This window comes from Heterodontus francisci, chromosome 19, assembly GCF_036365525.1.
Source record: "Heterodontus francisci isolate sHetFra1 chromosome 19, sHetFra1.hap1, whole genome shotgun sequence".
NCBI classification, from domain to species: domain Eukaryota; kingdom Metazoa; phylum Chordata; class Chondrichthyes; order Heterodontiformes; family Heterodontidae; genus Heterodontus; species Heterodontus francisci.
In genome coordinates this window covers 72,397,285-72,422,300 of record NC_090389.1, presented here as the reverse complement: position 1 = coordinate 72,422,300, position 25,016 = coordinate 72,397,285, and the positions used below count along the sequence as shown (strand labels likewise).

Here is a 25,016-nt window from a genome sequence, read left to right as displayed (position 1 = left end):
AAACAGTGACCCTTAGTTCTGGATTGTCCCACAAGGGGAAACATTCTTTCCACATCCAACCTGTCAATACCTCTCAGTATCTTATATGTTTCAATCAAGTCGCCTCTTCTAAATTCCAGCAGATACAAGCCTGGCCTGTCCAATCTTTCCTTGTAAGACAGCCTGCCCATTCCAGGTATAAGTCCAGTAAATCTTCTCTGTACTGCCTCCAAAGCATTTACATCCTTCTTTAAATAAGGACCAGTACTGCACACAGTACTCCAGATGTGGTCTCACCAATGCCCTGAAAAGCGGAAGCATAACCTCCCTACTTTTGTATTCATTTCCCCTTGTGATAAACGATAACATTCTATTAGCTTTCCTAATTACGTGCTGTACCTGCATACGAACCTTTTGCAATTCATACACTAGGACACCCAGATCCCTCTGCATCTCAGAGCTCTGCAATCTCTCACCATTTAGATAATATGCTTCTTTTTTATTCTTCCTGCCAAAGTGGACAATTTTCCACTTTCCCACATTATACTCCATTTGCCAGGTCTTTGCCCACTCAAACCTATGTATATCCCTTTGTAGCACCCTTATGTCCTCTTCACAAGTTACTTTCCTACCTATCTTTGTGTCATCAGCAAATTTAGCAACTATACCTACAGTTGCTTCATCTAAGTCATTTACATAAATTGTAAAAAGTTGAGGCCCCAGCACAGATCCCTGTGGCACACCACTTGTTACATCTTGCCAACCAGAAAATGAGCCATTTATGCCCACTCTCTGTTTCCTGTTAGCTAGCCAATCTTCTATCCATGTCAATATGTTGCCCCCTACACATGAGCTTTTATTTTCTGCAATAACCTTTGATGTGGCACCTTATCAAATGCTTTCTGGAAATCTAAGTACAATACATCCACCAGTTCCCCTTTATCTACAGCACGTGTAACTCCCTCAAAGAACTCCAATAAATTGGTTAAACATGATTTCCCTTTCACAAAACCATGTTGACTCTACCCGATTACCTTGAATTTTTCTAAATGCCCTGCTATAACGTCTTTAATAATAGCTTCTAACATATTCCCTAAGACAGATGTTAAGCTAACTGGCCTGTAGTTTCCTGCTTTCTGTCTCCCTCCCTTTTTGAATTAAGGAGTTACATTCGCTATTTTCCAATCTAACGGAACCTTCCCCGAATCTAGGGAATTTTGTAAAATTAAAACTAACGCATCAACTATCTCACTAACCACTTCTTTTAACACCCTAGGATTAAGTCCATCAGGGCCCAGGGACTTGTCAGTCCGCAGCTCCAACAATTTGCTCAGTGCCACTTCCCTGTAATTTTCTTGAGTTCCTCCCTCCCTTCCATTTCCTGACTTACAGCTAATACTGGGATATTACTTGTATCCTTAATGGTGAAGACCGATGTTCAATTCATCTGCCATCCCCTTATTATCCATTATTAATTCCCCAGACTCACTTTCTGTAGGATCAACATTCACTTTGTTAACTCTTTTTTAAAATATCTATAGAAACTCTTACTATCTGTCTTTATATTTCTCGCTAGCTTTCTCTCGTACTCTAATTTTACCTTCCCTTTCAATCTTTTACTCATTCTTTGCTGTTTTTATATATCTGTCCAATCTTCTGACCTGCCTCCCATCTTTGTGCAAAAAAAAGGCTTTTTCTTTAAGTTTGATACTAACTTTAACTGTTTTAGTTAACCACGGATGGCGGGTCCCACTCTTGGAACTTTTTTCTCTCATTGGAATGTATATTCTGTGTATTCTGAAATATCCTCTTAAATGTCTGCCACTGCATCTCTATTGACCAATCCTGTAAACTCATTTGCCAGCTCACTTTAGCTAGCTCTGTTTTCATGCCCTCATAATTGCCCTTATTTAAGTTTAAAATACTAGGCTTGGACCCACTCTTCTCTCCCTCAAACCAAATGTAAAATTCAGCCATATTATGATCACTGCTACCTAGGGGGGCCCTAACTATGAGGTCATTAATTAATCCTATATCATTGCACAATAGCAAGTTTAGTATAGTCTGCTCTCTGGTTGGCTCCAGAACGTATTGTTCCAAGAAATTATCCCAAAAACTTTCTATGTACTCCTCATCTAGGCTACCTCTGCCCATCTGATTTTTACAGTCTATATGTAGGTTAAAATCCCCCATAATTATCGCTGTACCTTTCTGACAAGCTGCTGTTATTTCTTCCTTTATACCCCGTCCTACAGTGTGATTAATGTTAGGTGGCCTGTACACCACTCCCAAAAGTGACTTCTTGCCTTTATGATTTCTCAGCTCTACCCAAACTGATTCTACATCAGTGAAAAGAGAAGCAAAGTTAACGTTTCGGGTCAGTGACCCTTCTTCGGAACTGACAAATATTAGAAAAGTCACAGGTTATCAGCATGTGAGGTGGGGGTGGGGCAAGAGATAACAAAGGAGGTGTAGATTGGACCAGGCCACATAGCTGACCAAAAGGTCATGGAGCAAAGGCAAACAATATGTTAATGGTGTGTTGAAAGACAAAGCATTAGTACAGATTAAGTGTTAATGCACTGAATATTGAACAACAGCAAGTGCAAACCTGAAAAAAAAAACAGTGGGTAAGCAAACTGAACAAACTAAGATGAAATGAAATAAATGCAAAAAAAAATTGTAAAAAATGTAAAAAAGAATGTAAACAAAAAAGAAGAAAAAATAACTAAAAATGAAAGTAAAATGGGGGGCTGTCATGCTCTGAAATTATTGAACTCAATGTTCAGTCCGGCAGGCTGTAGTGTGCCTAATCGGTAGATGAGATGCTGTTCCTCGAGCTTGCGTTGATGTTCACTGAAACACTGCAGCAATCCCAGGACAGAGATGTGAGCATGAGAGCAGGGGGGAGTGTTGAAATGGCAAGGAACCGGAAGCTCAGGGTTCTGCTTGCGGACTGAGCGGAGATGTTCCGCAAAGCGGTCACCCAGTCTGCGCTTGGTCTCCCCAATGTAGAGGAGACCACACTGTGAGCAGCGAATACAGTATACTACATTGAAAGAAGTACAAGTAAATCGCTGCTTCACCTGAAAGGAGTGTTTGGGGCCTGGGATAGTGAGGAGAGAGGAGTTAAATTGGCAGGTATTACACCTCCTGCAATTGCAGGGGAAGGTGCCATGGGACGGGGACGAGGTGGTGGGGGTAATGGAGGAATGGACCAGGGTGTTGCGGAGGGAACGATCCCTTCGGAATGCTGACAGGGGAAGGGAGGGGAAGATGCGACTGGTAGTGGCATCACGCTGGAGGTGGCGTAAATGGCGGAGGATGATCCTTTGGATATGGAGGCTGATGGGGTGGAAAGTGAGGACAAGGGAAACCCTGTCACGGTTCTGGGAGGGAGGGGAAGGGGTGAGGGTAGAGGAGCGGGGAATGGGCCGGTTGAGGGCCCTGTCAACCACAGTGGGGGGAAATCCTCGGTTGAGAAAAAAGGTCATATCAGAAGCACCGTCATGGAAGGTAGCATCATAAGAGCAGATGCGTCGGAGACGGAGAAACTGGGAGAATGGAATGGAGTCCTTACAGGAGGTAGGGTGTGAAGAAGTGTAGTCGAGGTAGCTGTGGGAGTCGGTGGGCTTATAATGGATATTAGTGGACAACCTATCCCCAGAGATGGAGACAGAGAAGTTGAGGAACGGAAGGGAAGTGTCTACCACACCAGTCTTTGAGCCACACATTAATTTCTCTGATCTTATTTGCCCTATGCCAATTTGCACTTGGCTCTGGTAATAATCCAGAGATTATTACCTTTGAGGTTCTGCTTCTTAATTTGGTGCCCAGTTCCTCGTACTGACTATGCAGAACCTCTTTCCTTGTCCTGACTATGTCATTGGTACCTACATGGACCATGACGATTGGATCCTCCCTCTCCCACTGTAAGTTCCTCTCCAGCCCTGAGCAGATGTCCCGGACCCTGGCACCAGGCAGGCAACACAGCCGTCTGGACTCTCGCTCTTTGCTGCAGAGAACAATGTCAATCCCCCTAACTATACTGCCCCCTACTACCACTACACTACTTTTTTCTCCCTCCACTTGAATGGCTTCCTGTACCATAATGCCATGGTCAGGTTGCTCATCAACCCTGCAGCCCCCACTCTCATCGAAAGAAGCTGAAAGAACCTCAAACCTGTTGGACAATCGCAAAGGCTGAGGCTCCTGCACTCCTGCCCTCTGGGTCCCCTTACCTGCCTCAGCTGCAGCCACACTCTCCCTGTCCCTGACCACTGACCAAATCAGAAGACTCTATCCTAAGAGGTGTGACCATCTCTCTGATGTGACGCAGTATCTGCAGCTCGGACTCCAGTTCGATGACTCTGAGCCGAAGCTCTTCGAGCAGCAAACACTTACTGCAGACGTGTTTGCCCTGGACCACACTGGCATCCCACAGGCTGCAGCCGTGACACATCACCTGTCCTGCCATCCTTAATGTGTTTTTATCATTGTGCACTTCTATGTATTTCTTTTTCTGCTCCATATTGCTTTTCCTTAGGCAAGATGCCTTTAAAAATTGATGTCTGAGAAACATTTTCACGTTTGAGTTTATTTTGCTTCGAGTGTATGGTTTGGTCGAGCAATTGAGGTTTACCATTTCAGACATGTGAATGAATGTTTGTTGTTCAGTATTCGAGTATAAAGCTTGTATATTGTGTAGTTTATATTGTGGTAACAGTGCAAGCAGCCGCGCCTCCCAAGCGTGTAGTTTAGCAACCAGTAAACAATGGCAGAAGGAACATGAGCAGCTCAGTGTCAACACTGACTCCTAGGAAACCCTTCCACGAATCTCAGATGAACTTTAGCAGACACGATGGCTGGAGCCATCACTGGATCTTGGGTAAGAAATCCTTTTGGAACTTAATGGACCGGTGGACGAGTTCTGCATCAGGAAGCCCTGTTCAACTTTTTTCTCTGCTGATTGACCCTTCCCTCTCTCTTCCTCTCCCTTCAGTTTCCGACTGGATTTCATGGACACGCTCGCAGTAAATCCCGGAATGATATATTTCAAGAATACAGACAACAGGCCAAGCCTCCGCCTCCCGAGAAACTGATAAAGCGACTCCGGGTGAGTTCAAGGAATTAGCAAACACATTTACCAATTTCAACCTATTGTTTTCACTGGGGTTTGCGGATCACTTCTCCCTGTTTAGCCCTGATTCGTGTGTTTTCTCATTATTCTACATTTCATAGAATCAAAGAAGATTTAAGGCACAGAAAGCGGCCACTTGGCCCATCGTGTCTGTGCCGGCGGAAAAACGATCCAGCCATTCTAATCCCACCTTCCAGCATTTGGTCGATAGCCCTGCAGATTAGGCACTTGTGGTGCATATCCAGATTCCTTTTGAATGAGTTATGGGTTTCTGCCTCAACTACCCTTTCAGGCAGTGAGTTCCAGACCCCCACCACCCTCTGGGTGAAACAGTTTTTCCTCATCGCCCCTCTAATTTTTCAACCAATCACTTTAAATCTATGCCCCCTCATCACTGACCTCTGCTAAGGTGAATAGACTCTTCACCTCCACTCTATCCAGGACCTCAAAATTTTGTACATCTCAATCAAATCTCCCCTCAGCCCTCTCTGTTCCAAGGAAAACAACCCCAGCCTACCCAATCTTTCCTCATAGCTACATTTTTCCAGTCCTGGCAACATCCTCGTAAATCTCCTCTGTACCCTCTCTAGTGCAGCCTTTCTGTAATGAGGTGACCAGAACTGTACAGTACTCAAGTTGTGGCCTAACCAATGAGTTATACAGTTCCAACATAACCTCCCTGCTCTTATATTCTATACCTTGGCGAATAAAGGAAAGGATTCCATATGCCTTCTTAACCACCTTATCGACCTGTTCTGCTACCTTCAGGGATCTGTGGACATTCACTCCAAGGTCCCTCACTTCCTCTACACTTGTCAGTATTTTCCCATTTATCATGTATTCCTTTGCCTTTTTTGACCTCCCCAAATGCATCACCTCACACTTCTCCGGGTTGAATTCCATTTGCCACTTTTCTGCCCACCTGACCAGACCATCAATATCTTCCTGTAGCCTACAGCTATCCTCCTCACTATCTACCACACGGCCAATCTTTGGGTCGTCTTCAGACTTCTTGATCGTGCCCCTACATTTATGTCCAAATCGTTAATATATACCACAAAAAGCAGGGGACCCAGTACTGAGCCCTGCGGAACGCCACTGGAAACAGCCCTCCCGTCGCTAAATCAGCCGTCAACAATTACCCTTTGTTTCCTGCCACTGAGCCAATTTTGTATCCACCTTGCTGCATTTCCCTGGATCCCGTGGGATTTTATTTTTTAACCACTCTGCCATGTGGGACCTTGTCAAAAGCCTTGCTAAAATCCATGTCGGCCACATCAACAGCACTACCCTCATCTTTCTTCTTTGTTACTTCTTCAAAAAAGATCAAGATCAAACAAGATCTTCCCTTTGCAAATCCATGCTGACTATACCTGTGTCTTTCTAAGTGACAGTTTATCCTGTCTCTCAGAATAGATTCCAATAATTTGCCCACTACTGAGGTTAGACTGACTGGCCTGTAATTATTCGGTCTATCTTTCGCTCCCTTTTTAAACAGAGGTACAATGTTAGCAATTCTCCAATCATCCGGCACCACACCTGTATCCAGTGAGGACTGGAAAATGATGGTCAGACCTTCTGCTATTTCCTCTCTTGCTTCTTTTAACAGCCTGGGGTACATTTCATCTGGTCCTGGTGATTCATCAACTATCAAGGATGCTAATCCAATTAATACTTCCTCTCTCCCTATGTTTATCACATCCAATACTTCACATTCCTGCTCCGTAATTACAATATCTGCATCATTCCCCTCTTTTGTGAAGATAGACACAAAGTATTCATTAAGAATTATACCAACATCTTCCGTCCCTACACATAGGTTACCTTTTTGGTCTCTTATGGGCCCTACTCTCTCCGTAGTTATCCTCTTACTCCTAATATATTGATAAAACATCTTTGGATTCACCTTGATTTTGCTTGCCAATATTCTTTCATGCCCTCTCTTTGCTTTCTAATTTCCTTTTTGATTTCAACCTATCCACTTTCTATACTCCTCTCAACTTTCTGTAGTATTGAGTACTCGGTGTCGGACATAAGCTTTCCTTTTCTGCCTTATCTTACCCTGTCGGCTCCTTGACATCCATGGGGCTCTAGATCTGGCCATCTCACCCTTTTTCTTTGTGGGAACATGTTTACTCTGAACCCCTTGAATCTCCCCTTTGAATGCTTCCCACTGTTCTGACACTGATTTACCTTCAAATGGAATTTAATCCTGAGAAGTGTGAGGTGATGCATTTTGGGAGGACTGACAAGTCAAGGAAATATACAATGGATAGTAGGACCATAGGAAGTACAGAGGGTCAGAGGGACCTTGGTGTACTTGTCCATAGATCACTGAAGGCAGCAGCACAGGCAGATAAGGTGGTCAGGTGGGCATATGGGTTACTTGCCTTTATTAGCCGAGACATAGAATATAAGAGCAGGGAGGTTATGTTGGAGCTGTACAAAATGCTAGTTCGGCCACAGCTGGAGTATTGTTTACAGTTCTGATCGCCACACTACAGGAAGGATGTGATTGCACTGGAGAGGGTGCAGAGGAGATTCACCAGGATGTTGCCTGTGCTGGAACATTTCAGCTTTGAAGAGAGACTGGATAGACTAGGGTTATTTTCCTTAGAGCAAAGAAGGCTGAGGGGGAGACCTGATTGAGGTATACAAAATTATGAGGGGCATAGATAGGGTAGATGAGAAGAAACTTTTTCCCTTAATGGAGGTGTCAATAACCAGAGGGCATAGATTTAAGGTAAGGGGCAGGCAGTTTAGAGGGGATTTGAGGAAAAGTTTTTTTCACCCAGAGGGTGGTTGGATCTGGAGCACACTGCCTGAAGAGGTGATAGAGGCAGGAACCCTCACAACATTTAAGAAGTATTTAGAAGAGCACTTGAAATGCCATAGCATACAAGGCTACAGGCCAAGTGCTGAAAAATGGGATTAGAATAGATAGGCTTGATGGCTGGCACAGACACGATGGGCCGAAGGGCCTGTTTCTGTGCTGTATAACACAATGACTGTATGACTAAGTAGCTGTTTCCAATCCACTTCCGCTAAATCACTCCTCAGTTTACTAAAATTGGCCTTGCCCCAATTGAGAACTCTAACTCCTGTTCTATCTCTTTCCTTTTCCATAATTATGTTAAAACTGACTGAATTATGATCACTACCACCAAAATGCTCTCCCACTGCCACCCCTTCCACCTACCTATCTTCATTTCCAAAAACTCAGTCTAAAACTGCACCCTCTCTTGTTGGACTTGCTACATACTGGGCAATAAAGTTCTCCTGAATGCACCTCAACAATTCTGCACCCTCAATTCCTTTCACACTAAAACTATCCCAGTTAATATTGGGATAGTTAAAATCCCCAACTATTACTGCCCTATTGTTCTTGCACTTCTCAGAGATTTGCCTACATATCTGCTCTTCTATCTCCCTCTGACTGGGAGTCTCTTGTACACTCCCAGCAGTGTGACTGCCCTTTGTTCCTTAGCTCAATCCATATGGCCTCATTCAATGAACCTTCCAACATATCATCCCTTCTCACAGCTGTAATAGTTTCCTTGACCAAAATTGCCACTCTCGCTCCTTTCTTATCCCCCTCCCTATCGTGTCTGAAAACCCTGTAACCTTTGCAGCCAATGTAATATTTTGTACACAAATGCAGACTGTGCTGTGTGTAATCAGGTTAACAGTAATCTGTCGAATGCCAGTTTTACGCTAAATTAAAAGAATATTTAAATTTAAGAGATGTTTTTATTATTTGATGGCAAATACATTTCATATTTGTGCTCATTATTTGTACATTGAGCTGAAGAGAGCAGGGCATTATTTAGGTTTACAGAAAAGCATAAGACATAGACACGGTGAAATAAAGTTGACTTGTCATAAGTATTCCCCAAACAGAGCCCAAAACATGAAGCCTATGGCCGTGAATGTCCTCAGGGCTGCTCTGGCACCACCACTGTAACTTTTTCAGAAGTTGGGGGGCAACCCTGCTTAGGCAGGTAAATGGGGTTTTCACTGCACTTTCAGCAAAGTTACTGTGGCGAAGTGGGAGCAGCTCTGAGGAAATTCAAAGTCACCATTATCTATAGAAACTCTGCAACCTGAAACACAGCAAGTCCTGTCCACCCATCATCTCTGTCCTTACTGACCTACATTGGCTACAGGTCCTCCAATGCTTCAAAGTTAAAGTTCTCAGCCGCTGCTTAAATCCATACATAGCCTTGCAACTCCCTAACTCTGTAAAGGTCCCCGAGACTTACAACTCTCCTTCCTGTGCTCTCCATACCTCAAAACCTGGCCTTTTGTCTATTCCCCCCTCCCCCCTCCATTGTGGTGCCTTCAACCATCTAGGCCTTACGCCTTGGAATTCCCTCTAAACTCCACCTCCTTCTCCTCCTTTAAGGCCCTCCTTAAACCCATCTCTTTGACCAAGCTCTGGGCCACCCCTCCTAATATCCTCTTCTGTGGGTGGATGTCCATTTTAGTCTGATTACACCTCTGTGAAACACCTTGGGACATTTTTCTAGCTTAAAGGTGCGCATATAAATGTACAATGAAACAGCAGTTATAGCTGTCTGAAATGTGCAACAAAAGGCATAGAATCAAACATTTACAGCTCTAAAAGAAGTCAGTCAACCCAGTGCCTTTGCTGGCTTTCTGTTGTAACAATTCAAAACTAATTCTCTCACATAACTCTGTCTTTCTCTGCTTCAAAAGTTTCTTTACACTTCCCTTAAAAGATGCAACGGTCTCTGTCTCAACTATTCTGTGGCAAAGTGTTCCATTCTTTGACACTTCTGCTCCTTAAAACCTGTCTTTGACCAAGCTTTTGGTCACCTGCCCTAATATCTCTTTACACGGCTGAGTGTCAAATGTTGTTTGATAATGCTCCTGTGAAACATCTTGGGATGTTTAACTACATTAAAACTACTGCTGTGAGTAAATACATTTCTCTTAACCTCTCTCCTCACACTCAAAATGACAGTTTTACATTGATGACCTACTGATTCTCCAACCAGAGGAAATTCTTTCCCCATTCACCCCACTTTCCTAATTGTAAAAGCATCTTCAGATTATTATAAAAGAAAATATATAAGTAAAAGCAGTTTTTGGACTCATGATGATAGCTCTGCAAGGTTACAAGTTCATAAAGTTTATATCATAGGAGAAAAGAGGAAGCTTTTTAATACAAAGGCTGTTAGAATTTTCCAACCAGTTTGTCTAGACTTTAATGTTAACAAACTTAACTAAATAATTCAAACTTAAATATGTTGAGGTCTTTGTAACACTGATTAATCCTAAAACTCGGGAGTAATTTGAAGTGTCATTTACAGGTAAACTATGCACAAAGCCATCAGTACTCATTAGTGATGTAATCTATAAGATCATAACAGTTTAGTCAGCACAATACCAGCAATTCATCTCATTTGTGTCATCGGGACCTTCTTTCTAATTATCCATTCATGAATAATCTGTGTGCTTATTACTTACAATTAGTCGTTAATGAAGTTTAGACTGTACACAAATATTGAAAGGGTTTTGCTGCTGTCACTTTGTAGTCCTCAAAAGATTGAGCTTCACAGTCCTGTGTACTATATGTTACAGAAAAGAAAGACTTGCATTTACATAGCGCCTTTCATGGCCACCAGATGTCTCAAAGTGCTTTACAGCCAATGAAGTACTTTTGAAGTGTAGTTACTTTTGTAATGCAGGAAACGTGGCAACCATTATGTGTACAGCAAACTCCCACAAACAACAGTAGCAAAATGACCGCATAATCTGTTTTTGTGATGTTGATTGAGAGATAACTATTGGCCAAGACACTGGGGACAACTCCCATGCTCTTCTTCAGAATAGTGCCATGGGATCTTTAACATCCACCCGCGCAAGCAGTTGGAGCCTCGGTTTAATGCGTCATCCAAAAGATGGCACCTCCAACAGTGCAGTACTCCCTCAGTACTGCAGTGTCATAGAGTCGTACAGCATAGAAACAGGCCCTTTGGCCCACCGGGTCCATGCCGACCATAATGCCTAGCTATACTAATCCTACCTGCCTGCATTAATTCCATATCCCTCTATGCCTTGCTCATTCAAGTACCTGTCCAGATGCCTCTTAAATGTTGCTACTGTTTCTGCCTCCACCACCTCCTCAGGCAACTCATTCCAGATACCCACTATTCTTTGTGTGAAAAATTTACCCTTTTGATCCCCTTTAAACCTCCTCCCTCTCACCTTAAATCTATGCCGTCTAGTTTTAGTCACCCCTACCATGGGAAACAGACTTTGGCTATCTACCCTATCTATGCCTCTCATAATCCTCTATTATGTCCCCTTTCAGCCTCCTTCACTCCAGGGAAAACAGACCCAGCCTATCAATCTCTCTTTATAACTCAAGCCCTCCAAACCAGGCAACATTCTTGTGAATCTTTTCTGCACCCTCTCCAGCTTAACCACATCTTTCCTGTAGTGCGGCGACCAGAACTGCACACAGTACTCCAAATGCGGCCTAACCAACGTTATGTACAACTGTAACATGACGTCCCAACTCTTGTACTCAATGCCTTGGCCGATGAAGGCAAGCATGCCATACGCCTTCTTCACCACCCTGCCCACCTGTCAGCCTTGATTTTTTTGTGCTCAAGGCCTGGAGTAGAACTTGAACCTAGAAGATTGTGACTCAGAGGTGAGAAAGTGCTACCAACCAAGCCATAGCTGACACAAGCAAAATTTCAGGATTATGCCAGTCCCACAAATTATCCATGTCATGGGGTGAAAATTTGTCTGTGCCCATTTTTGAGGGCTCCAACTCTGAGGCCCAAAATTGGGCCTCAGGCCTCATTTCATTAAGCTTGGTGAGTTGGCAACACTATTGTGTTTCTACAGGCAGCTCACCCTCAGGTAAGGGGTAGTGGGGCATGGAACGACAGTGAGAGAGGGGCATATCATGGCTGACAGGCATGCTACGGAGCTGGGAGGAGCACTCCTGCACCAACTGGCTCCATATGAATTTGAAAAAAAAATTAAACTTGCGTTTTTGATATTGCCAGGTCCGCACCTGGAAAACTTGAGTGAAGCAGACCTGACACCCCCTCTGCTCAAGGAAATGCAATTTCTCAGAGGAATCTTAAAGCAGGCTTTAGACCCTTCATTAGAATATGCAAAGTGCCTAAGGCCTGTTTAAGGAAGCTGCCCCAGAGTCTGAGGCCAGTACGGCTAATGGCGTTTTTCAGGTATTCTTGGGCTGAAGGATTCTCAACCCTCCCAGATTAATTAGGATTTTCCTGGAATCCGGGGTTCCTATCCTGAGCCTTCCTTCTAGCAACCTGGGAGATCAGCAATTTAAACTTCCCGCTGCAATCACTCTACATAAACAGCAGACACTTACGTAATTACTAAGTAACCAACTAAAAAGTCAGAACAAAGTTATACTGTATTAATTTTAAACAGAATAATTTCCAGCCTTTTCCCGGGAGCTCATTACCAGCTGCTGCTCAGTGCCATCTCATGCAGAGTCGCGAAAGACTGCAAAAGTCAGGAATTAAGTGCGTGGAGGTTTTGAAATTAGGGGCTCAGGGGAGTGATGGAGACTGGAAATGGCAGCTTGGAGAGATGGAGACTGGGAATGGACACTCGGGGACAGAGAGACTGGGGAATGAAGCTCAACAGAAGAGGTGGAGAGAATATTTTCCCCAGCCACAGTTTTCTCTCTTTGCCCATTCTCGCCTGTTTAACTGGTTCTTGAAATTTGTTGTACAACAGCTGCTTGTGTGAAGCCACAAATAAAGATTCTCAACTACAGGCGATCCAAATGTTATAAAGTAAATTCAATAGGCTGTGTTTGCTGACAACGCAACCACTAGGTGGCACAGTACTGGCACATGCCCAAATGCAGCCTCATCCACTAAAATGTCACTGCCTGTGACATTCAGGCAGCTGCCAGTAATAAAAATGGCACTGCTCAATTTAACACGAAAAAAGAATTGAACCCAAATCCCCTCACCCCTCAATGGCCATGATCGCTGCCTCAATTCTCCCCCCATCCCCAACAGTACCCCACTCCCTCCTGTGATCGCCGCTTCTCTTCCCTGATCCCTGCGATTGCTGCCTCAATTTATATGTTCATATGTAATCGCCGCATTTAGTTTCCCGCTCGCTCCTGCGATCACCACTTCCTTTTGCTGCTCCCTCTCATGCCTGCCTGCTCACCGCTCCATCCTGCTGCTCACTCCCCACTTTGCTGCCCAGACTAGGGGCGGGGAGGGGGAGTGAGTGGGCTGCGAGCGGCGAGGGGGTGAAGCAGTGAGGCAGGAAGTGGGTGGCAAGCAGTTGGGAGCAGGAGAGAATGGCGGGTTGGAGTGGTGAGTAGACAGGCACGGGAGGATGTGTGGAAGAGAAGCGGTGATTGAGACAGCGATCGCTGGAGGGAGGGGGAAAGAGAAGCGGCGATCGCGGGAGAGAGTGGGATACTGTTAGGTGGATGGAGATGGCGATCATGGCCATTGAGGGATGAGGCAACACTCGGAAGTCATTACGTGCCACGTCACTATGTGATGACAATGCGCACGCGTGCTTGGATTCATACTGGCAAGCTGGCAAATGTTCGAACGCACTGATGACATCGGCGATTGCTCTGTATTGTCAGGAGACACTCCAAATTCAATAACATTTGTAAAAGTCATGTGAGTCAGCATCACGTGGTCAGATCACCTTATGATCAAACCCCCAGGAATGCCTCCAACTAGAGTTGGCAACCCTATTGCAGCACTAGGCATAGTCCTGCAAAATTTGTCATTCGTGCCCCTGTTTTCCACCCAGAGAAATGACTCAATGATGACCAATTTCTAACAACCTGTCTAAGAAAATGGTTTACAGTTATGAAAGACAAAGATATTATTTTCACAGTGATCAGGGAATCCCATAGAAAGCATGGGTATGAATATAGTATTGGTATAGTATCAATCCAAAGCACAAAGCAAAGTACTTCCAATTGGTTCCAGACAGCTCCAAAATACATACCAAATTTTTATTGGTATCAGGGATATTCGCCAGGCTACAACTCCTACATGTTGATCTCCACCTGATGAATTGTTGATAAGAGCTTCTTTCACTGACATCTATCTGATCAGTCCTGAACTTTCTGGGATACTGTACTTTGCCATAAATCTGAAATGTTTTAATTGTAGCTATCTATTGCAGGGCCCTGAGGGAGATCTTCAGTTCGGGTCCAAAGCAGTTACAATATTAGCTTTGCACCAAGGGTAACTGCCCACCGTCTGAAAGGGCAGGCTCAAACCATTTTTAGGTTTGGGCCTCATTTAAATTTTACTGGTAAACATGCATAAACTTCGCATACTGTGCCCATTTCACCATGAAAATTGCAATTGGGATCCTACAACTGGCATTTGATCCTGATTTGCATATTTAAACAGACTCCTGTGTAGTTTTGCGCCTGCTTGCTGGCCGACCTTATAAAAGCCTGCCTGAAAATTAAATGAGGTTGGCAAGTCGGCATGTATAATCCCTACTATATTCTTTTCTGTGGAGCCCCTGTTTTTCATGTGATAAATGAGAAACCAGCAGTTGAAAATCTGCCCTATATTCTCACTACCACTGAAGAGATTGCTAATCATTCAGTGGAAGGTGAAATTTGGGTTGTCGACCCATTATGTGAATGTCAGCAGTAACGACAAGAGCCATGTTTGTATTGCTTGATGCACAGCCTTTCACGAGACTTTTGCAATGGAATCATTTTATGCAGTAATGGATAGTCTACATTCTCCTGAAATATCACCATTGATCAGGAGGCATTTGAAGCCCAGTACTAATGCTGTCAAAAGACAAATACTTAGTGAATTGTGGCTGCAGTCTGCTCCAATGTGTCTGTCCATACTGATTCCTTGCTCTTGAATCTGCATTATCTAATACTTTTTTTAAATTCTCATTCGATTCTTCGTACTATATCTTTTATAATATAGTCCAGTGTAATGGCCACTCATATCAAGCTAACAGGGATGATCAGAATCATTTCATACTTTTTTTAGTCATAGAGTCATTATGGCACAGAAGGAGGCTATTTGGCCTATCAAGTTCATGCTAGCTCTAGGAGACCTTTCCCGTCTCCAATCTGTGGACCTATGTGCTCCCCTCTGGCTACCACCTAGACATGTTAGTTTTAAAACTGAGTGATCCAGTTGAGTGTTGTATATTTTCTTGTACACTGTGAAGTGTCTCACCGACCACCATTCAGCCTCTTTGATTAACATAGATTTTACTCTGGTTTCAGGAGAGCCCTTTGAAACACAACTTTTCCAAACATGACAGTCAACGAGTGTTTCATAACAGTGCCACATACATGGAGAATGTAAGTTAAGAAAGCGATATTCGATGCAGCAATACAAACACTTTCGATTCTATCATATCACTGCGTTATGTAGTGAAATTTTTGTGAAATGCACTTACAAAATTGATAGTCATGACAGTTAGCTTCAACATAACCAGATCCTATGTTCCTATATTCCTACGGACCTGCTAGAAAAATAATGGTGTGTTAACAACCGACCCCATTATTGAGGCACAAATAGGCCAGCCAGTTCAAGGGATTAAGAGATATGGCTTGAGTTGTGAATCTCAACCTGCTGGTCAATTTACGCCGCTCTGCCATTGGTTTCTCCATTTTTTTTTAAGGTTGTGTTGGAATTGCCCATTAAACATGTTGCAGAAAGTTAAGTCTGGTAGTTAACATTACCTTTTAATGATCTAATAATTGTTAATGCAATGTCAATCAGCTGATTTGGCCCAGAATAGGAACAATTTAAAGTGTTCAATCTCATTTCTGCATGGAGATAATCATTAGAGATTTTAAAAATATCAAATTTAAAATGTTTAATTCACCGCTTCAGCAAGATCTGGCCCAATACTGCAATTGTAAAAATCCAGGCCATGTGGTTCCAGCAAGAAAATCATAATGTTAAAGAACTAAGATATTGGAAAAGGGCCGAATGCTATAAATCATTGCTGAAACTCTCTAACCACACTTCGGGTTGCATTGAAATTTTGCAGGAAACATGGGAAAAAAAACCATCATAGCCATAGAAAAGAATGGGACACAAGCAAAAAAGCATGGGGCAAAAGTTATTGTAAATTTGCTGCTGCAACATCCCAAAGAGCTTCACAACCAATGAAGTGCTTTTGAATTGAAGACACTATTGTAATTTGTTTATAACTGTTAGAGTATTATCGAAACACAACATAACCATAAGCCATATGTTGATATCAGTAGAAACACTTCGATGCAGTGATTTATATTGTTAAATGTTTTGTTCTGTAAAAATGTTTGATTGTAGTGTCCCTTCGATCAATCTGATCCCAGTACCAAAGGCCACTGGCGCTTCAACCAGTCAGATAGCAGAACCAAGAAGCGAATAAAGTCCCAGAATCATGGGGCAGATGCTAACTTTCGGGTGGTTGACCAGCATTTCACACTGGCCACCTGCCCACTTGTGCCTGGAGTGGAGAGGCCAGAGTCATTTCAGGTTCGGACCTCATTTACATAGAATGGGCGAGCTGCTTGCTCAAAGGGGCATCTCAATGCAACTCACTGGATGCGGACCGACACAATATCAAGCAGTCTAAACACCACCCGGCCAGCAACTAGGTAAGTCCTTGGGTGAGGGTCGCAAATGCAGAGGGTGGTATTCCAAGTAACCCTCAATGCTCTCTACCCACCAGTAATCATGTGTAATCATCAGTAATCATTCTCCTGTGAGAGGCAAAAAAAATTGAACACAGGGAAATTCAAGGAAAAAAGATTGAGAAATTTCTTGCTGATCCCTGAAGGCAATGAAAAACAAATTCTAAGAGATAACAGTCACCACAAGGTACATTTCCAACATCCCACCTACCTTTTGTACACGGTTTTCTCTAGGAAATTGTCCAACACCATGTTGAATGTTTGCAGTGAATCTGCATCCACAGCACAAACAAGCAATTTGTTCCAAAGGTCAGTGATCCTCCATGAAACCTCCAGTTATGTAACCTCGCTCTATGCTGTTATATCTCATTCACACTCAAGTTGATGTGATAATGCAATGATGCTTTTTATTTCACACTGTCAGGAACTTTCTAGATATAACAGAATATAAGAGGAGATGAGAGGGTAGATGATAACAATTACTTACTCCCATAAAGTGTCCTCTTATGTTTAATTAACAGTATGCAAATACACTACATATCATGTGTTTTAATAGCTTATATGTCCCCTCATTCTTCCTAACTTATCAAATTGAAATGATCTGTCCACATGTACACAGTTATTCCCTTCACGATCTTAAATAGTCAATCAAGTCTCTGCAAAGGTTACACTTTTCTAGAGTAAAAATACACAACTTTCTGAGCCTATCATGGTAATTTAGGCGTTTTAAATTAGTCATTAAGTCGCCCACCTCTGAACCTTTTCCAGAGCCTCTAAATTTCCCGCTATGTGAGGGGAGCAGAATTGGGCACAGTACTCTAGACAGAACTTAACCAAGGTCCAGTACAAAGTCACTGTGTTGCTTTTTGCTTTACCTTGGATCTGCCTAGCTGTATATTGTGATATTCTTATTTGCTTTCACATTAGCCTCTCAGTGCTCATCTTGAATCTTTAGAGATTTATGCACTATACCATTTAGATCTATTTCCCTCTCAACAGACTTTATTTCAGAATCTAGCATGGTATACACATGCTTGGCATTAACCCTACCCACATGCAAAACACTCCATTTATCTGCTTTAAATGTCATCTTCCCATTCTCCCAACACATCCGGATCAGATTGGAATCTTGTTTTCTCTTATAAGAGGTCTGATACTAACACAGATCTTAATATCACTGGCGAACATGAGGACAGTACCCAAAAAACTTTCATCTAGATCATTGATATAGATTGTGAAGGGTGTTGGTCCTAACGCTGAGAATATTGTCAATTTTTTTTTCAAACCCACCAAAAAAATGACTGAAATCTGAAATATTTGCGATATCCACAACTATTTTATATACTAATATAAAAATACATTAATATGAGATAATATACTAACACAAAACAGCATTTGTTACAAATAGTAAGTATTTAGAACTACATTTTTCTGTCTAACTGGTGCATTCCGACTGATATCTTTCCTTACAATATCTCAAGTCAAGCAGCTGGAGGTTCAGAGCAGCTCAATGAAGGAGCCACAGGAGGCTTACACCACTCCTCTCTGATGGAGACTGACATTCAAGGAGTCAAAAGTCAGATGTCTATAAAAGTCAGCCTAAACTCAGTGAACAGAAAATCACAACCAATACTTCCCTCTTTGACCTTTTGGTATATTCCCACACATACACAAAAAGGTTGGCATTTCTTTTGAGTTATTAATTTTTCATATTGCCATTTTTACATAACTGCCATTTTTTACAGTATTTTATGTGTAACCATTGTAAATAAATAATACATTTATCACTTTGAAATGTCTCATCTTTTCACACAATGAATTCCCAAACCTCTGGCTTGGTGCTGTTCTTGTGGCCTTTCTCTTTCCCTTGATCAGTAATCCAGCCCAGGGAAAGGACAGTGAGAGTGGCAATATTGAGAAAGCTGGTGGAACACACAGCTGGAATCTAGCAGGACAGACTGACTCTGGTTTGTACCACAGAAGTTAAACATTTTAAAGTAATTATGCAGAAGGATTTTAGTATTAGAGAGCATGCTGCATCATGGCCTTCTCAGCATGATTAAGGTACAGTTCTAAATCTTGATTCCGAGATTTTGGTTCTTGTCTTGTTTCAGGGTTCTGCCATGAAATCTGGGTTATTGTCAATCATTTCTGTCCTGCATATCAAAAGGCTATTAATGGGAAACACCAGCAAGGGTTCAGGGGTTATACGTTACACCTCTAAGGGTGCAATTATGCTTCAGCTACCAGCCTCAGCATGCGAGCAACAAAATTGTTTTAGCCAGGCAGTGCATTTTTTGAGCCAGGATTCCCGAACATCCTAGACAAAATCACGCACATCGGAAGGAGCATTGGCAGGGAGTGGGTTCCCAGGCTTGGAGTTTTCTTGAATCCAGTCTAGCAACTACCAGAAAGGGACACAACCTGTATCCTCAAATAATTTGGAGATAATGCCCCAATAATAGGAGGGAGGGAGCAGGGAGGAGGTTTAGAAGCTGGGAAATCTGGAAGTACAAATTTAACAGCAAGATTTCTTCAATTTTTTGGTATCTGTTTTCCGGCCACAGCCAGCTACATTGAGAGGCCTGCAGTACCAGGCCACAGACAGTAGACGGACATCTATGGGTTCATACGGGTGGGGGGAGGCTGATCGCAGGGTGCGATCTGATGGTGGGATTGGAAACAGGTAGCTTGGTGGACCAGCAGGAAGCATTCTAGCTCCTTTTACTCCACGAGGTGTGCTGGAAAGGCAACTATCTGCTCCATCCAACCATTCTTGCTCCCTTCAGCTGCTGGATTTCCCAAGGCCAGCATTAAATATGGAACAGAGATAAAGTGTTAGGCAGTCAGCCTCACTGAAATACTTTAATGACTGACCCGAAACCAGTAATTAGGTTAGTCACCTGCTTCCCCCCTACCTGCCTCCATTAAAACCAGAAGTTGGAGGTTGGGTTTCCCCATTTTTTTTATTTTTAATTTCCCACTTGCCTCTTCTCCTCACCCACTTCCCCTGCCCATCCTCCTTCCCTGGGGATTAAAATTCCACCCAACATTTTGTTCTCAATATGCCTATAAAGGGAATTGATGGAGGTTTATCTTTGTCCTCTCCTCGTCGGTAATGCTGGCGAGGCATCACATAACTGGCCAATACTGCATTTCCCACTTGTTTCTGGTGGGCTCCATGATGTTCCCATAGCAGCGTGGACTCTTATCAGTAGCATTCAAATGAAGGAAAGCCAGCAGCGGCAGTGGCAGAGGCTCCAAGCGAGCGCATCTTGGCACATGTTGGGATGTCAGACCTACAGCTTTTCAGCCTCTGCATCATAGTTCGACTTCATGCAGTTATCAGCTCAGAATAATGTGAGATGACTCCTCCAGGGTGAATCTCACGCTGCTTCCCTCTGGACTTGGGTTTGGGTCTGACTCCAAAATAATGCTGTCCTTTTTATGTCAGTGAAAACCACTTTGATGCAATGAATCCTAAGGATATACATTCTGTTGCCACAATAAAATTAATTTATTTTTCTTTGTGCTACTTTCCAACTTGCAGACTTTGGCTAGTTCCCATATGTTCCATGACAAGAATGTGCTAGACTTACAAAAAATACAGGTTAGCAAAGCTGTACATGGAAAGAGCACCAAAGGGGGATGTGCCTTAAGGTGCGATCGGGTTTCTGATTTTGCCCGTACAAAGTGAAGGTGTAGTCACAGCATTAAATTCCCAAACCCTAGCCAAGATTCCGAGAATGCCTGTGAGAGGTGTTAATCTGTCACAAGTGCTTTGGCTACCCTGGGAAGGTTGCAAAGAGTACAGCCTTATGTAACAATTTACTGTACAGTTAGTTGGAGACTTTCAATACAAATACTTGGAAAACAACATTAACAGATTGTTTTCCCTCTCTGTAGAGAAAGGTTATAAGTCGGGCGAAAACTGCTCATGGAAGAAGCAGCGAATTTAAGAAAGATTTAATTTCCTGGATTCCAATTCAGACTGAGAAACAACAGCAGTGGCCATTAATATCCACATACCAAGCAGATTTCTGGCATCATAGAAATCCACAATCCACAGCGGTGATGATTCCTCAGCTGCTGGTCCCACGTGTTCGTCGGCTGATAACAGCTGCCCATCCTAGATCAGAAATGATGCAAACAACATATCGCCAATTCTACAGCCACTCACAGCCAAATCCAAATGTTCATACAAATGTCTTTACTGGAGAAGTGCAGAGCGTGCCCATGGAAAAAGAAGCAACATTTGTCTATTTGAACCCCAAACCAAAGCCAGCAAGTGCAACATGGAGAGCAAGGTCCTCATTGTCACAGTGCTACACTGTCGCTGACTGTCTTTCTTGGCCTTCCGCACAAACAGATGCAACAAATCAGTGCAAGGAGGAAAGTAAAAATGGCCCCAGTGTTTGTGTATAATCTGCTATTTCAGAGACAATACATGTGTTTTCATTTTCACATTTGACTTTTTCTGGTAATATCAGGGAATTGAATGAGGGGAAAGTTCACAAGCAACCTTCTAGACATGGAAAATAATTTACAAACAGTCCTGATCCAGCACTTACTTCTCCCATCATGATGCTACTAAGTTGGGAGTTTTTTTTTTAAGAGCTCTGGTATTTTCATAGGATTGTTGTAAGCGTGTCTCTAATTTGGCACTCGTTGGCCACCTCACTCAGAGAGAGGCCACAGAATGGCTGGTGTGGGAGGCAGTAGGGGAATGATAGAATCGGGGAACGATCTTCTGAGTTTGAGGCTGAAGATGTTGTTTGGAGAGTAGTGGGAGTTTTACTCTGCATCTGGCTATGTTTACACCTGACTTAAGCTTGTTTGTTGCTTGGGGGTGCCTTAAAGGGGATGAGTTCAAATCCTGTTTACCAACATCCTTCACTTTGATCACAATTTACAAAAAGGACATTTGGAGTTATAATTCTTATTGAAAAAATCTCAAACTCAATGCTGTTATTTTTCTTGGAGATACTAGAGTAGGATTCTGGGGAAGTAACTCAAAAGTTATACAATGAATTGAATGAAATAAGAATAGTGGTCAAATAAGTAACAGATGAAATTTAATGCAGACCAGTGCAAATTACTGCTAAGATGGAACAATAAGTAACATATATACTTCATGTTCTGAAATAGCTGAGGATGAAGTGGAAAGAGAGCTAGGAGTCTTAGTAAACCCTACACTAAATATGTCCAACTCTAAGGCAGCAATCAACAAAGCCAAAAGAATGTTAAACTATATAGCTACTGGGCTAGTAGTCCAGAGTTGTGAGTTCAAATCCCACCATGGCAGTTTGACAATTTGAATTCAATTTTTAAAATCTGGAATAATATACTGCTAGCAGTAAAAAGTGATCATGAAGCAATCGGATTGTCATTAAAAACTCAACTAGTTCATTAAAATCCTTTGGAGAAGAAGTCTTTACCAAGTTGGGTGGTGCGGTGGTTAGCACTGCAGCCTCATAGCTCCAGCGACCCAGGTTCAGTTCTGGGTACTGCCTATGCAGAGTTTGCAAGTTCTCCCTGTGACTGCGTGGGTTTCCACTGCGTCCTCTGGTTTCCTTCCACAGCCAAAGACTTGCAGGTTGTTAGGTAAATTGGCCATTGTAAATTGCTCCTAGTGTAGGTAGGAGAATTGAGGGAAGGTGGGGATGTGGTAGGGAATATGGGATTAATGTAGGATTGGTATAAATGGGTCGTTGATGGTTGGCACAGACTCAGTGGGCCAAAGGGCCAGTTTCAGTGCTGTATCTCTCTATAAGTCTAGCCTATATGTGACACTGGTTCCCTCACTAACATGGTTGACTCTTAACTGCCCTCTGAAGTTGTCTAGCAAGCCATTCAGTTTTTAGGTGGACTAGGGTTGGGCAATAAATGCCAGCCTTGTCAGTGATGCCACATCCTGAGATTAAATTTAAAAAATAGCCAAAACATTTGAGTATAATTCAGAAGAAGTCATGATCAAACTGTACAGTGCTCTAGTCAGATCACACCTGGAGTACTGCCTCAAGAGGGTGTAATTCAGGGTTGGCTATTGCCTGTTTTGTGCCTCCATTAAAGTTGAATTTCATTTCTATTAGGTATGTACCTATGACTTCTGTGTGTCATCAACTTAAAATATTTCAAGACTACTTGCCTGTTTGCAGCAGAGGAAGGTACATAATACAAAAAAACAGAGCCAAACTGGAGAAGGGCCCAGAAATTGCAGACCCTTGATGCCTTGGAGTAGGGCATCCTGAATATCATTAACTGTAAATACTTTCTTTCTCCTTTAAAACAGTGCCTGCCTCCACCTCTGTCTCTCCACACCAAACCCTAACCATACCTGTATGAAATATGAAAGATGTGGGTGCTATATTTTGGCCATGGGCTCGACAAACAACTTTTAAGCAATTGCGAGATCTGGCTCTATCATTTTTTTAAAAAATTATCCAGAAGCAACTGAACTCAGGGGAGGTGGGGGGGGGGGGGGGGGGGGTGGAAACTGCTGTAGGTTAGATTAATAGCAACCAGAGGCTATTTATGGCTTTTGATTTTTTTTAATACTGCTAGCCCATGCTTGACCAATGGGCTTGATGGTGGACATTTCTGCATTACAGTTAAGTTGAAACATTTAAAGAAGGCCTTATCATATTAACCAGAAAATAGCTAGGACAGTGATATTGAGTTGGTCAGTAAGATGTTGCAACCATCCATCTGAACATTTTCTCCTGTGTTCTGAGATGGCAATGCTGTAGCATACTGAATCAACTATGCAGCGACTCAATTTGTTAGGAAGCAGGTTGCAGCTTCAATTTCAACAAACAACAAGTTCTCAGCCATGCCATTAAAGGGAGCAAAATAGGGAGAGTCAATCAACGTTAACCTGATGCATTTCTTTGCATCCAAATCCAGACGCATTGGTAGAACATGTGAGCAGCTCAGTTACTTGCATTTTTACTTGTGAAGTGGTATGTGACCTAGGAATAGCTAAATAACGATACTAGAGATGGGGTGGGTGAACTAGTATTCTTCATGTACCGATAATAAAGTAGATTATGACTACTCCAATGCACATTTTGCCATCTGTTACCCTTGTCTATATTGCCATTATGTCAGTCCTTGTCCGATCAGTGTGTTATCCACCTTGTCTGTTCTTTACAGGTTAGTATATAACACTTTCTATCTGCCCCTTATGATCATGATATTAGTGAGCCACCTTTATCATCCAACTGTTATCAATATATAATCCAACCTATCTGGCTCTCAGAAATCACTGTTACTCATCTTGTCTGATATTTTGTGATAGGTTATTGCTTTCCTCATGTCTCCTTCAGACACCAAAGTATTATTCATTGTATTAGGGCAGTTGGTTAATTTCAAAATATATTATCTATTAATTAAAATAATCTGAGATATTGTACTCAGTGATTTATGTACCTGTTATCTAGATTATTTTCAATAATGTGTTACCAACTATAAGATTGAGATCTTATCAATATCTGAGCAAAGAGAAATAAATTGTAAAATGAATGTATAGTGGTGCATTTCCTGCGTAAACAGGTTGTTGTGGCTCAGCATCTTTAATGGCAGCATCTTTCCACAAGCAGATCATACTGATGCCATTCTTCATCAATATCTGGCTAATTTTGTGTAGTAAACAACATACAAGAAAGACCTTGCTGGCATTATCCTGCTAAACAACCTTATTTCTGTGCAGGACTGTGCTTTCAGCATTCCAAATGCCTCCTCAATAACTGACCCTCTTGTTCTCTCATGTCTTATCTCTCATGAGTGTCATTGTATATGTTCCTGAAGGAGCTTGTGCATCATTGTAGAATTATCAGCCATGACTTCAGGAGGTCATACCAATAATTTCAGAATAGCTACTCGTGTAGTTTGTCATCCGTATCAAACGTTCTGGATAGAATGGAATGAGGTAGGAGGAGTTAGGTGCCGAGTCTAGGTAATTGACATATTCACAAGTAGTAACATTCACAAATTACAAACTGGCTGCACGTACATCGAATAAAAATCTGTCAGCATAGGAGTTGAAAATTTTGCTCTATGTTGCTTCAGGATTCTTCACCCTGTCAGTGTGGGAACAGAATTCTGAAATTATTTTGTCTGTTCTCTTATAAATTTCACAGGAATGAATAGCACATGGATAATGACACTTTTACCATGGTCTGATCTCTCCAGGAATTCTTCTAA

At 42.5% G+C, this 25,016-nt stretch overlaps 1 protein-coding gene across 3 annotated transcripts in view; it reads left to right on the top strand.

Annotated features, from left to right (window-relative positions):
* Positions 1–4,768: 4,768 nt before the first annotated feature.
* Positions 4,769–25,016, top strand: part of LOC137380179 (uncharacterized protein C3orf84-like) — a 38,149-nt gene continuing 17,901 nt past the window's right edge. The window contains exons 1-4 of one of the 3 annotated variants that reach the window (XM_068051942.1): positions 4,769–4,867; positions 4,982–5,095; positions 15,405–15,482; positions 20,718–23,269. In XM_068051942.1, coding sequence (XP_067908043.1) covers positions 4,841–4,867; positions 4,982–5,095; positions 15,405–15,482; positions 20,718–21,236 — 738 coding nt within the window. In that variant the 5' untranslated portion in view covers positions 4,769–4,840 and the 3' untranslated portion in view covers positions 21,237–23,269. Of the gene's footprint in view, positions 4,868–4,900; positions 5,096–15,404; positions 15,483–18,292; positions 18,490–20,717; positions 23,270–25,016 lie in introns of those variants that run through there. The other 2 variants (XR_010976989.1, XM_068051943.1) reach the window with 2 other exon arrangements.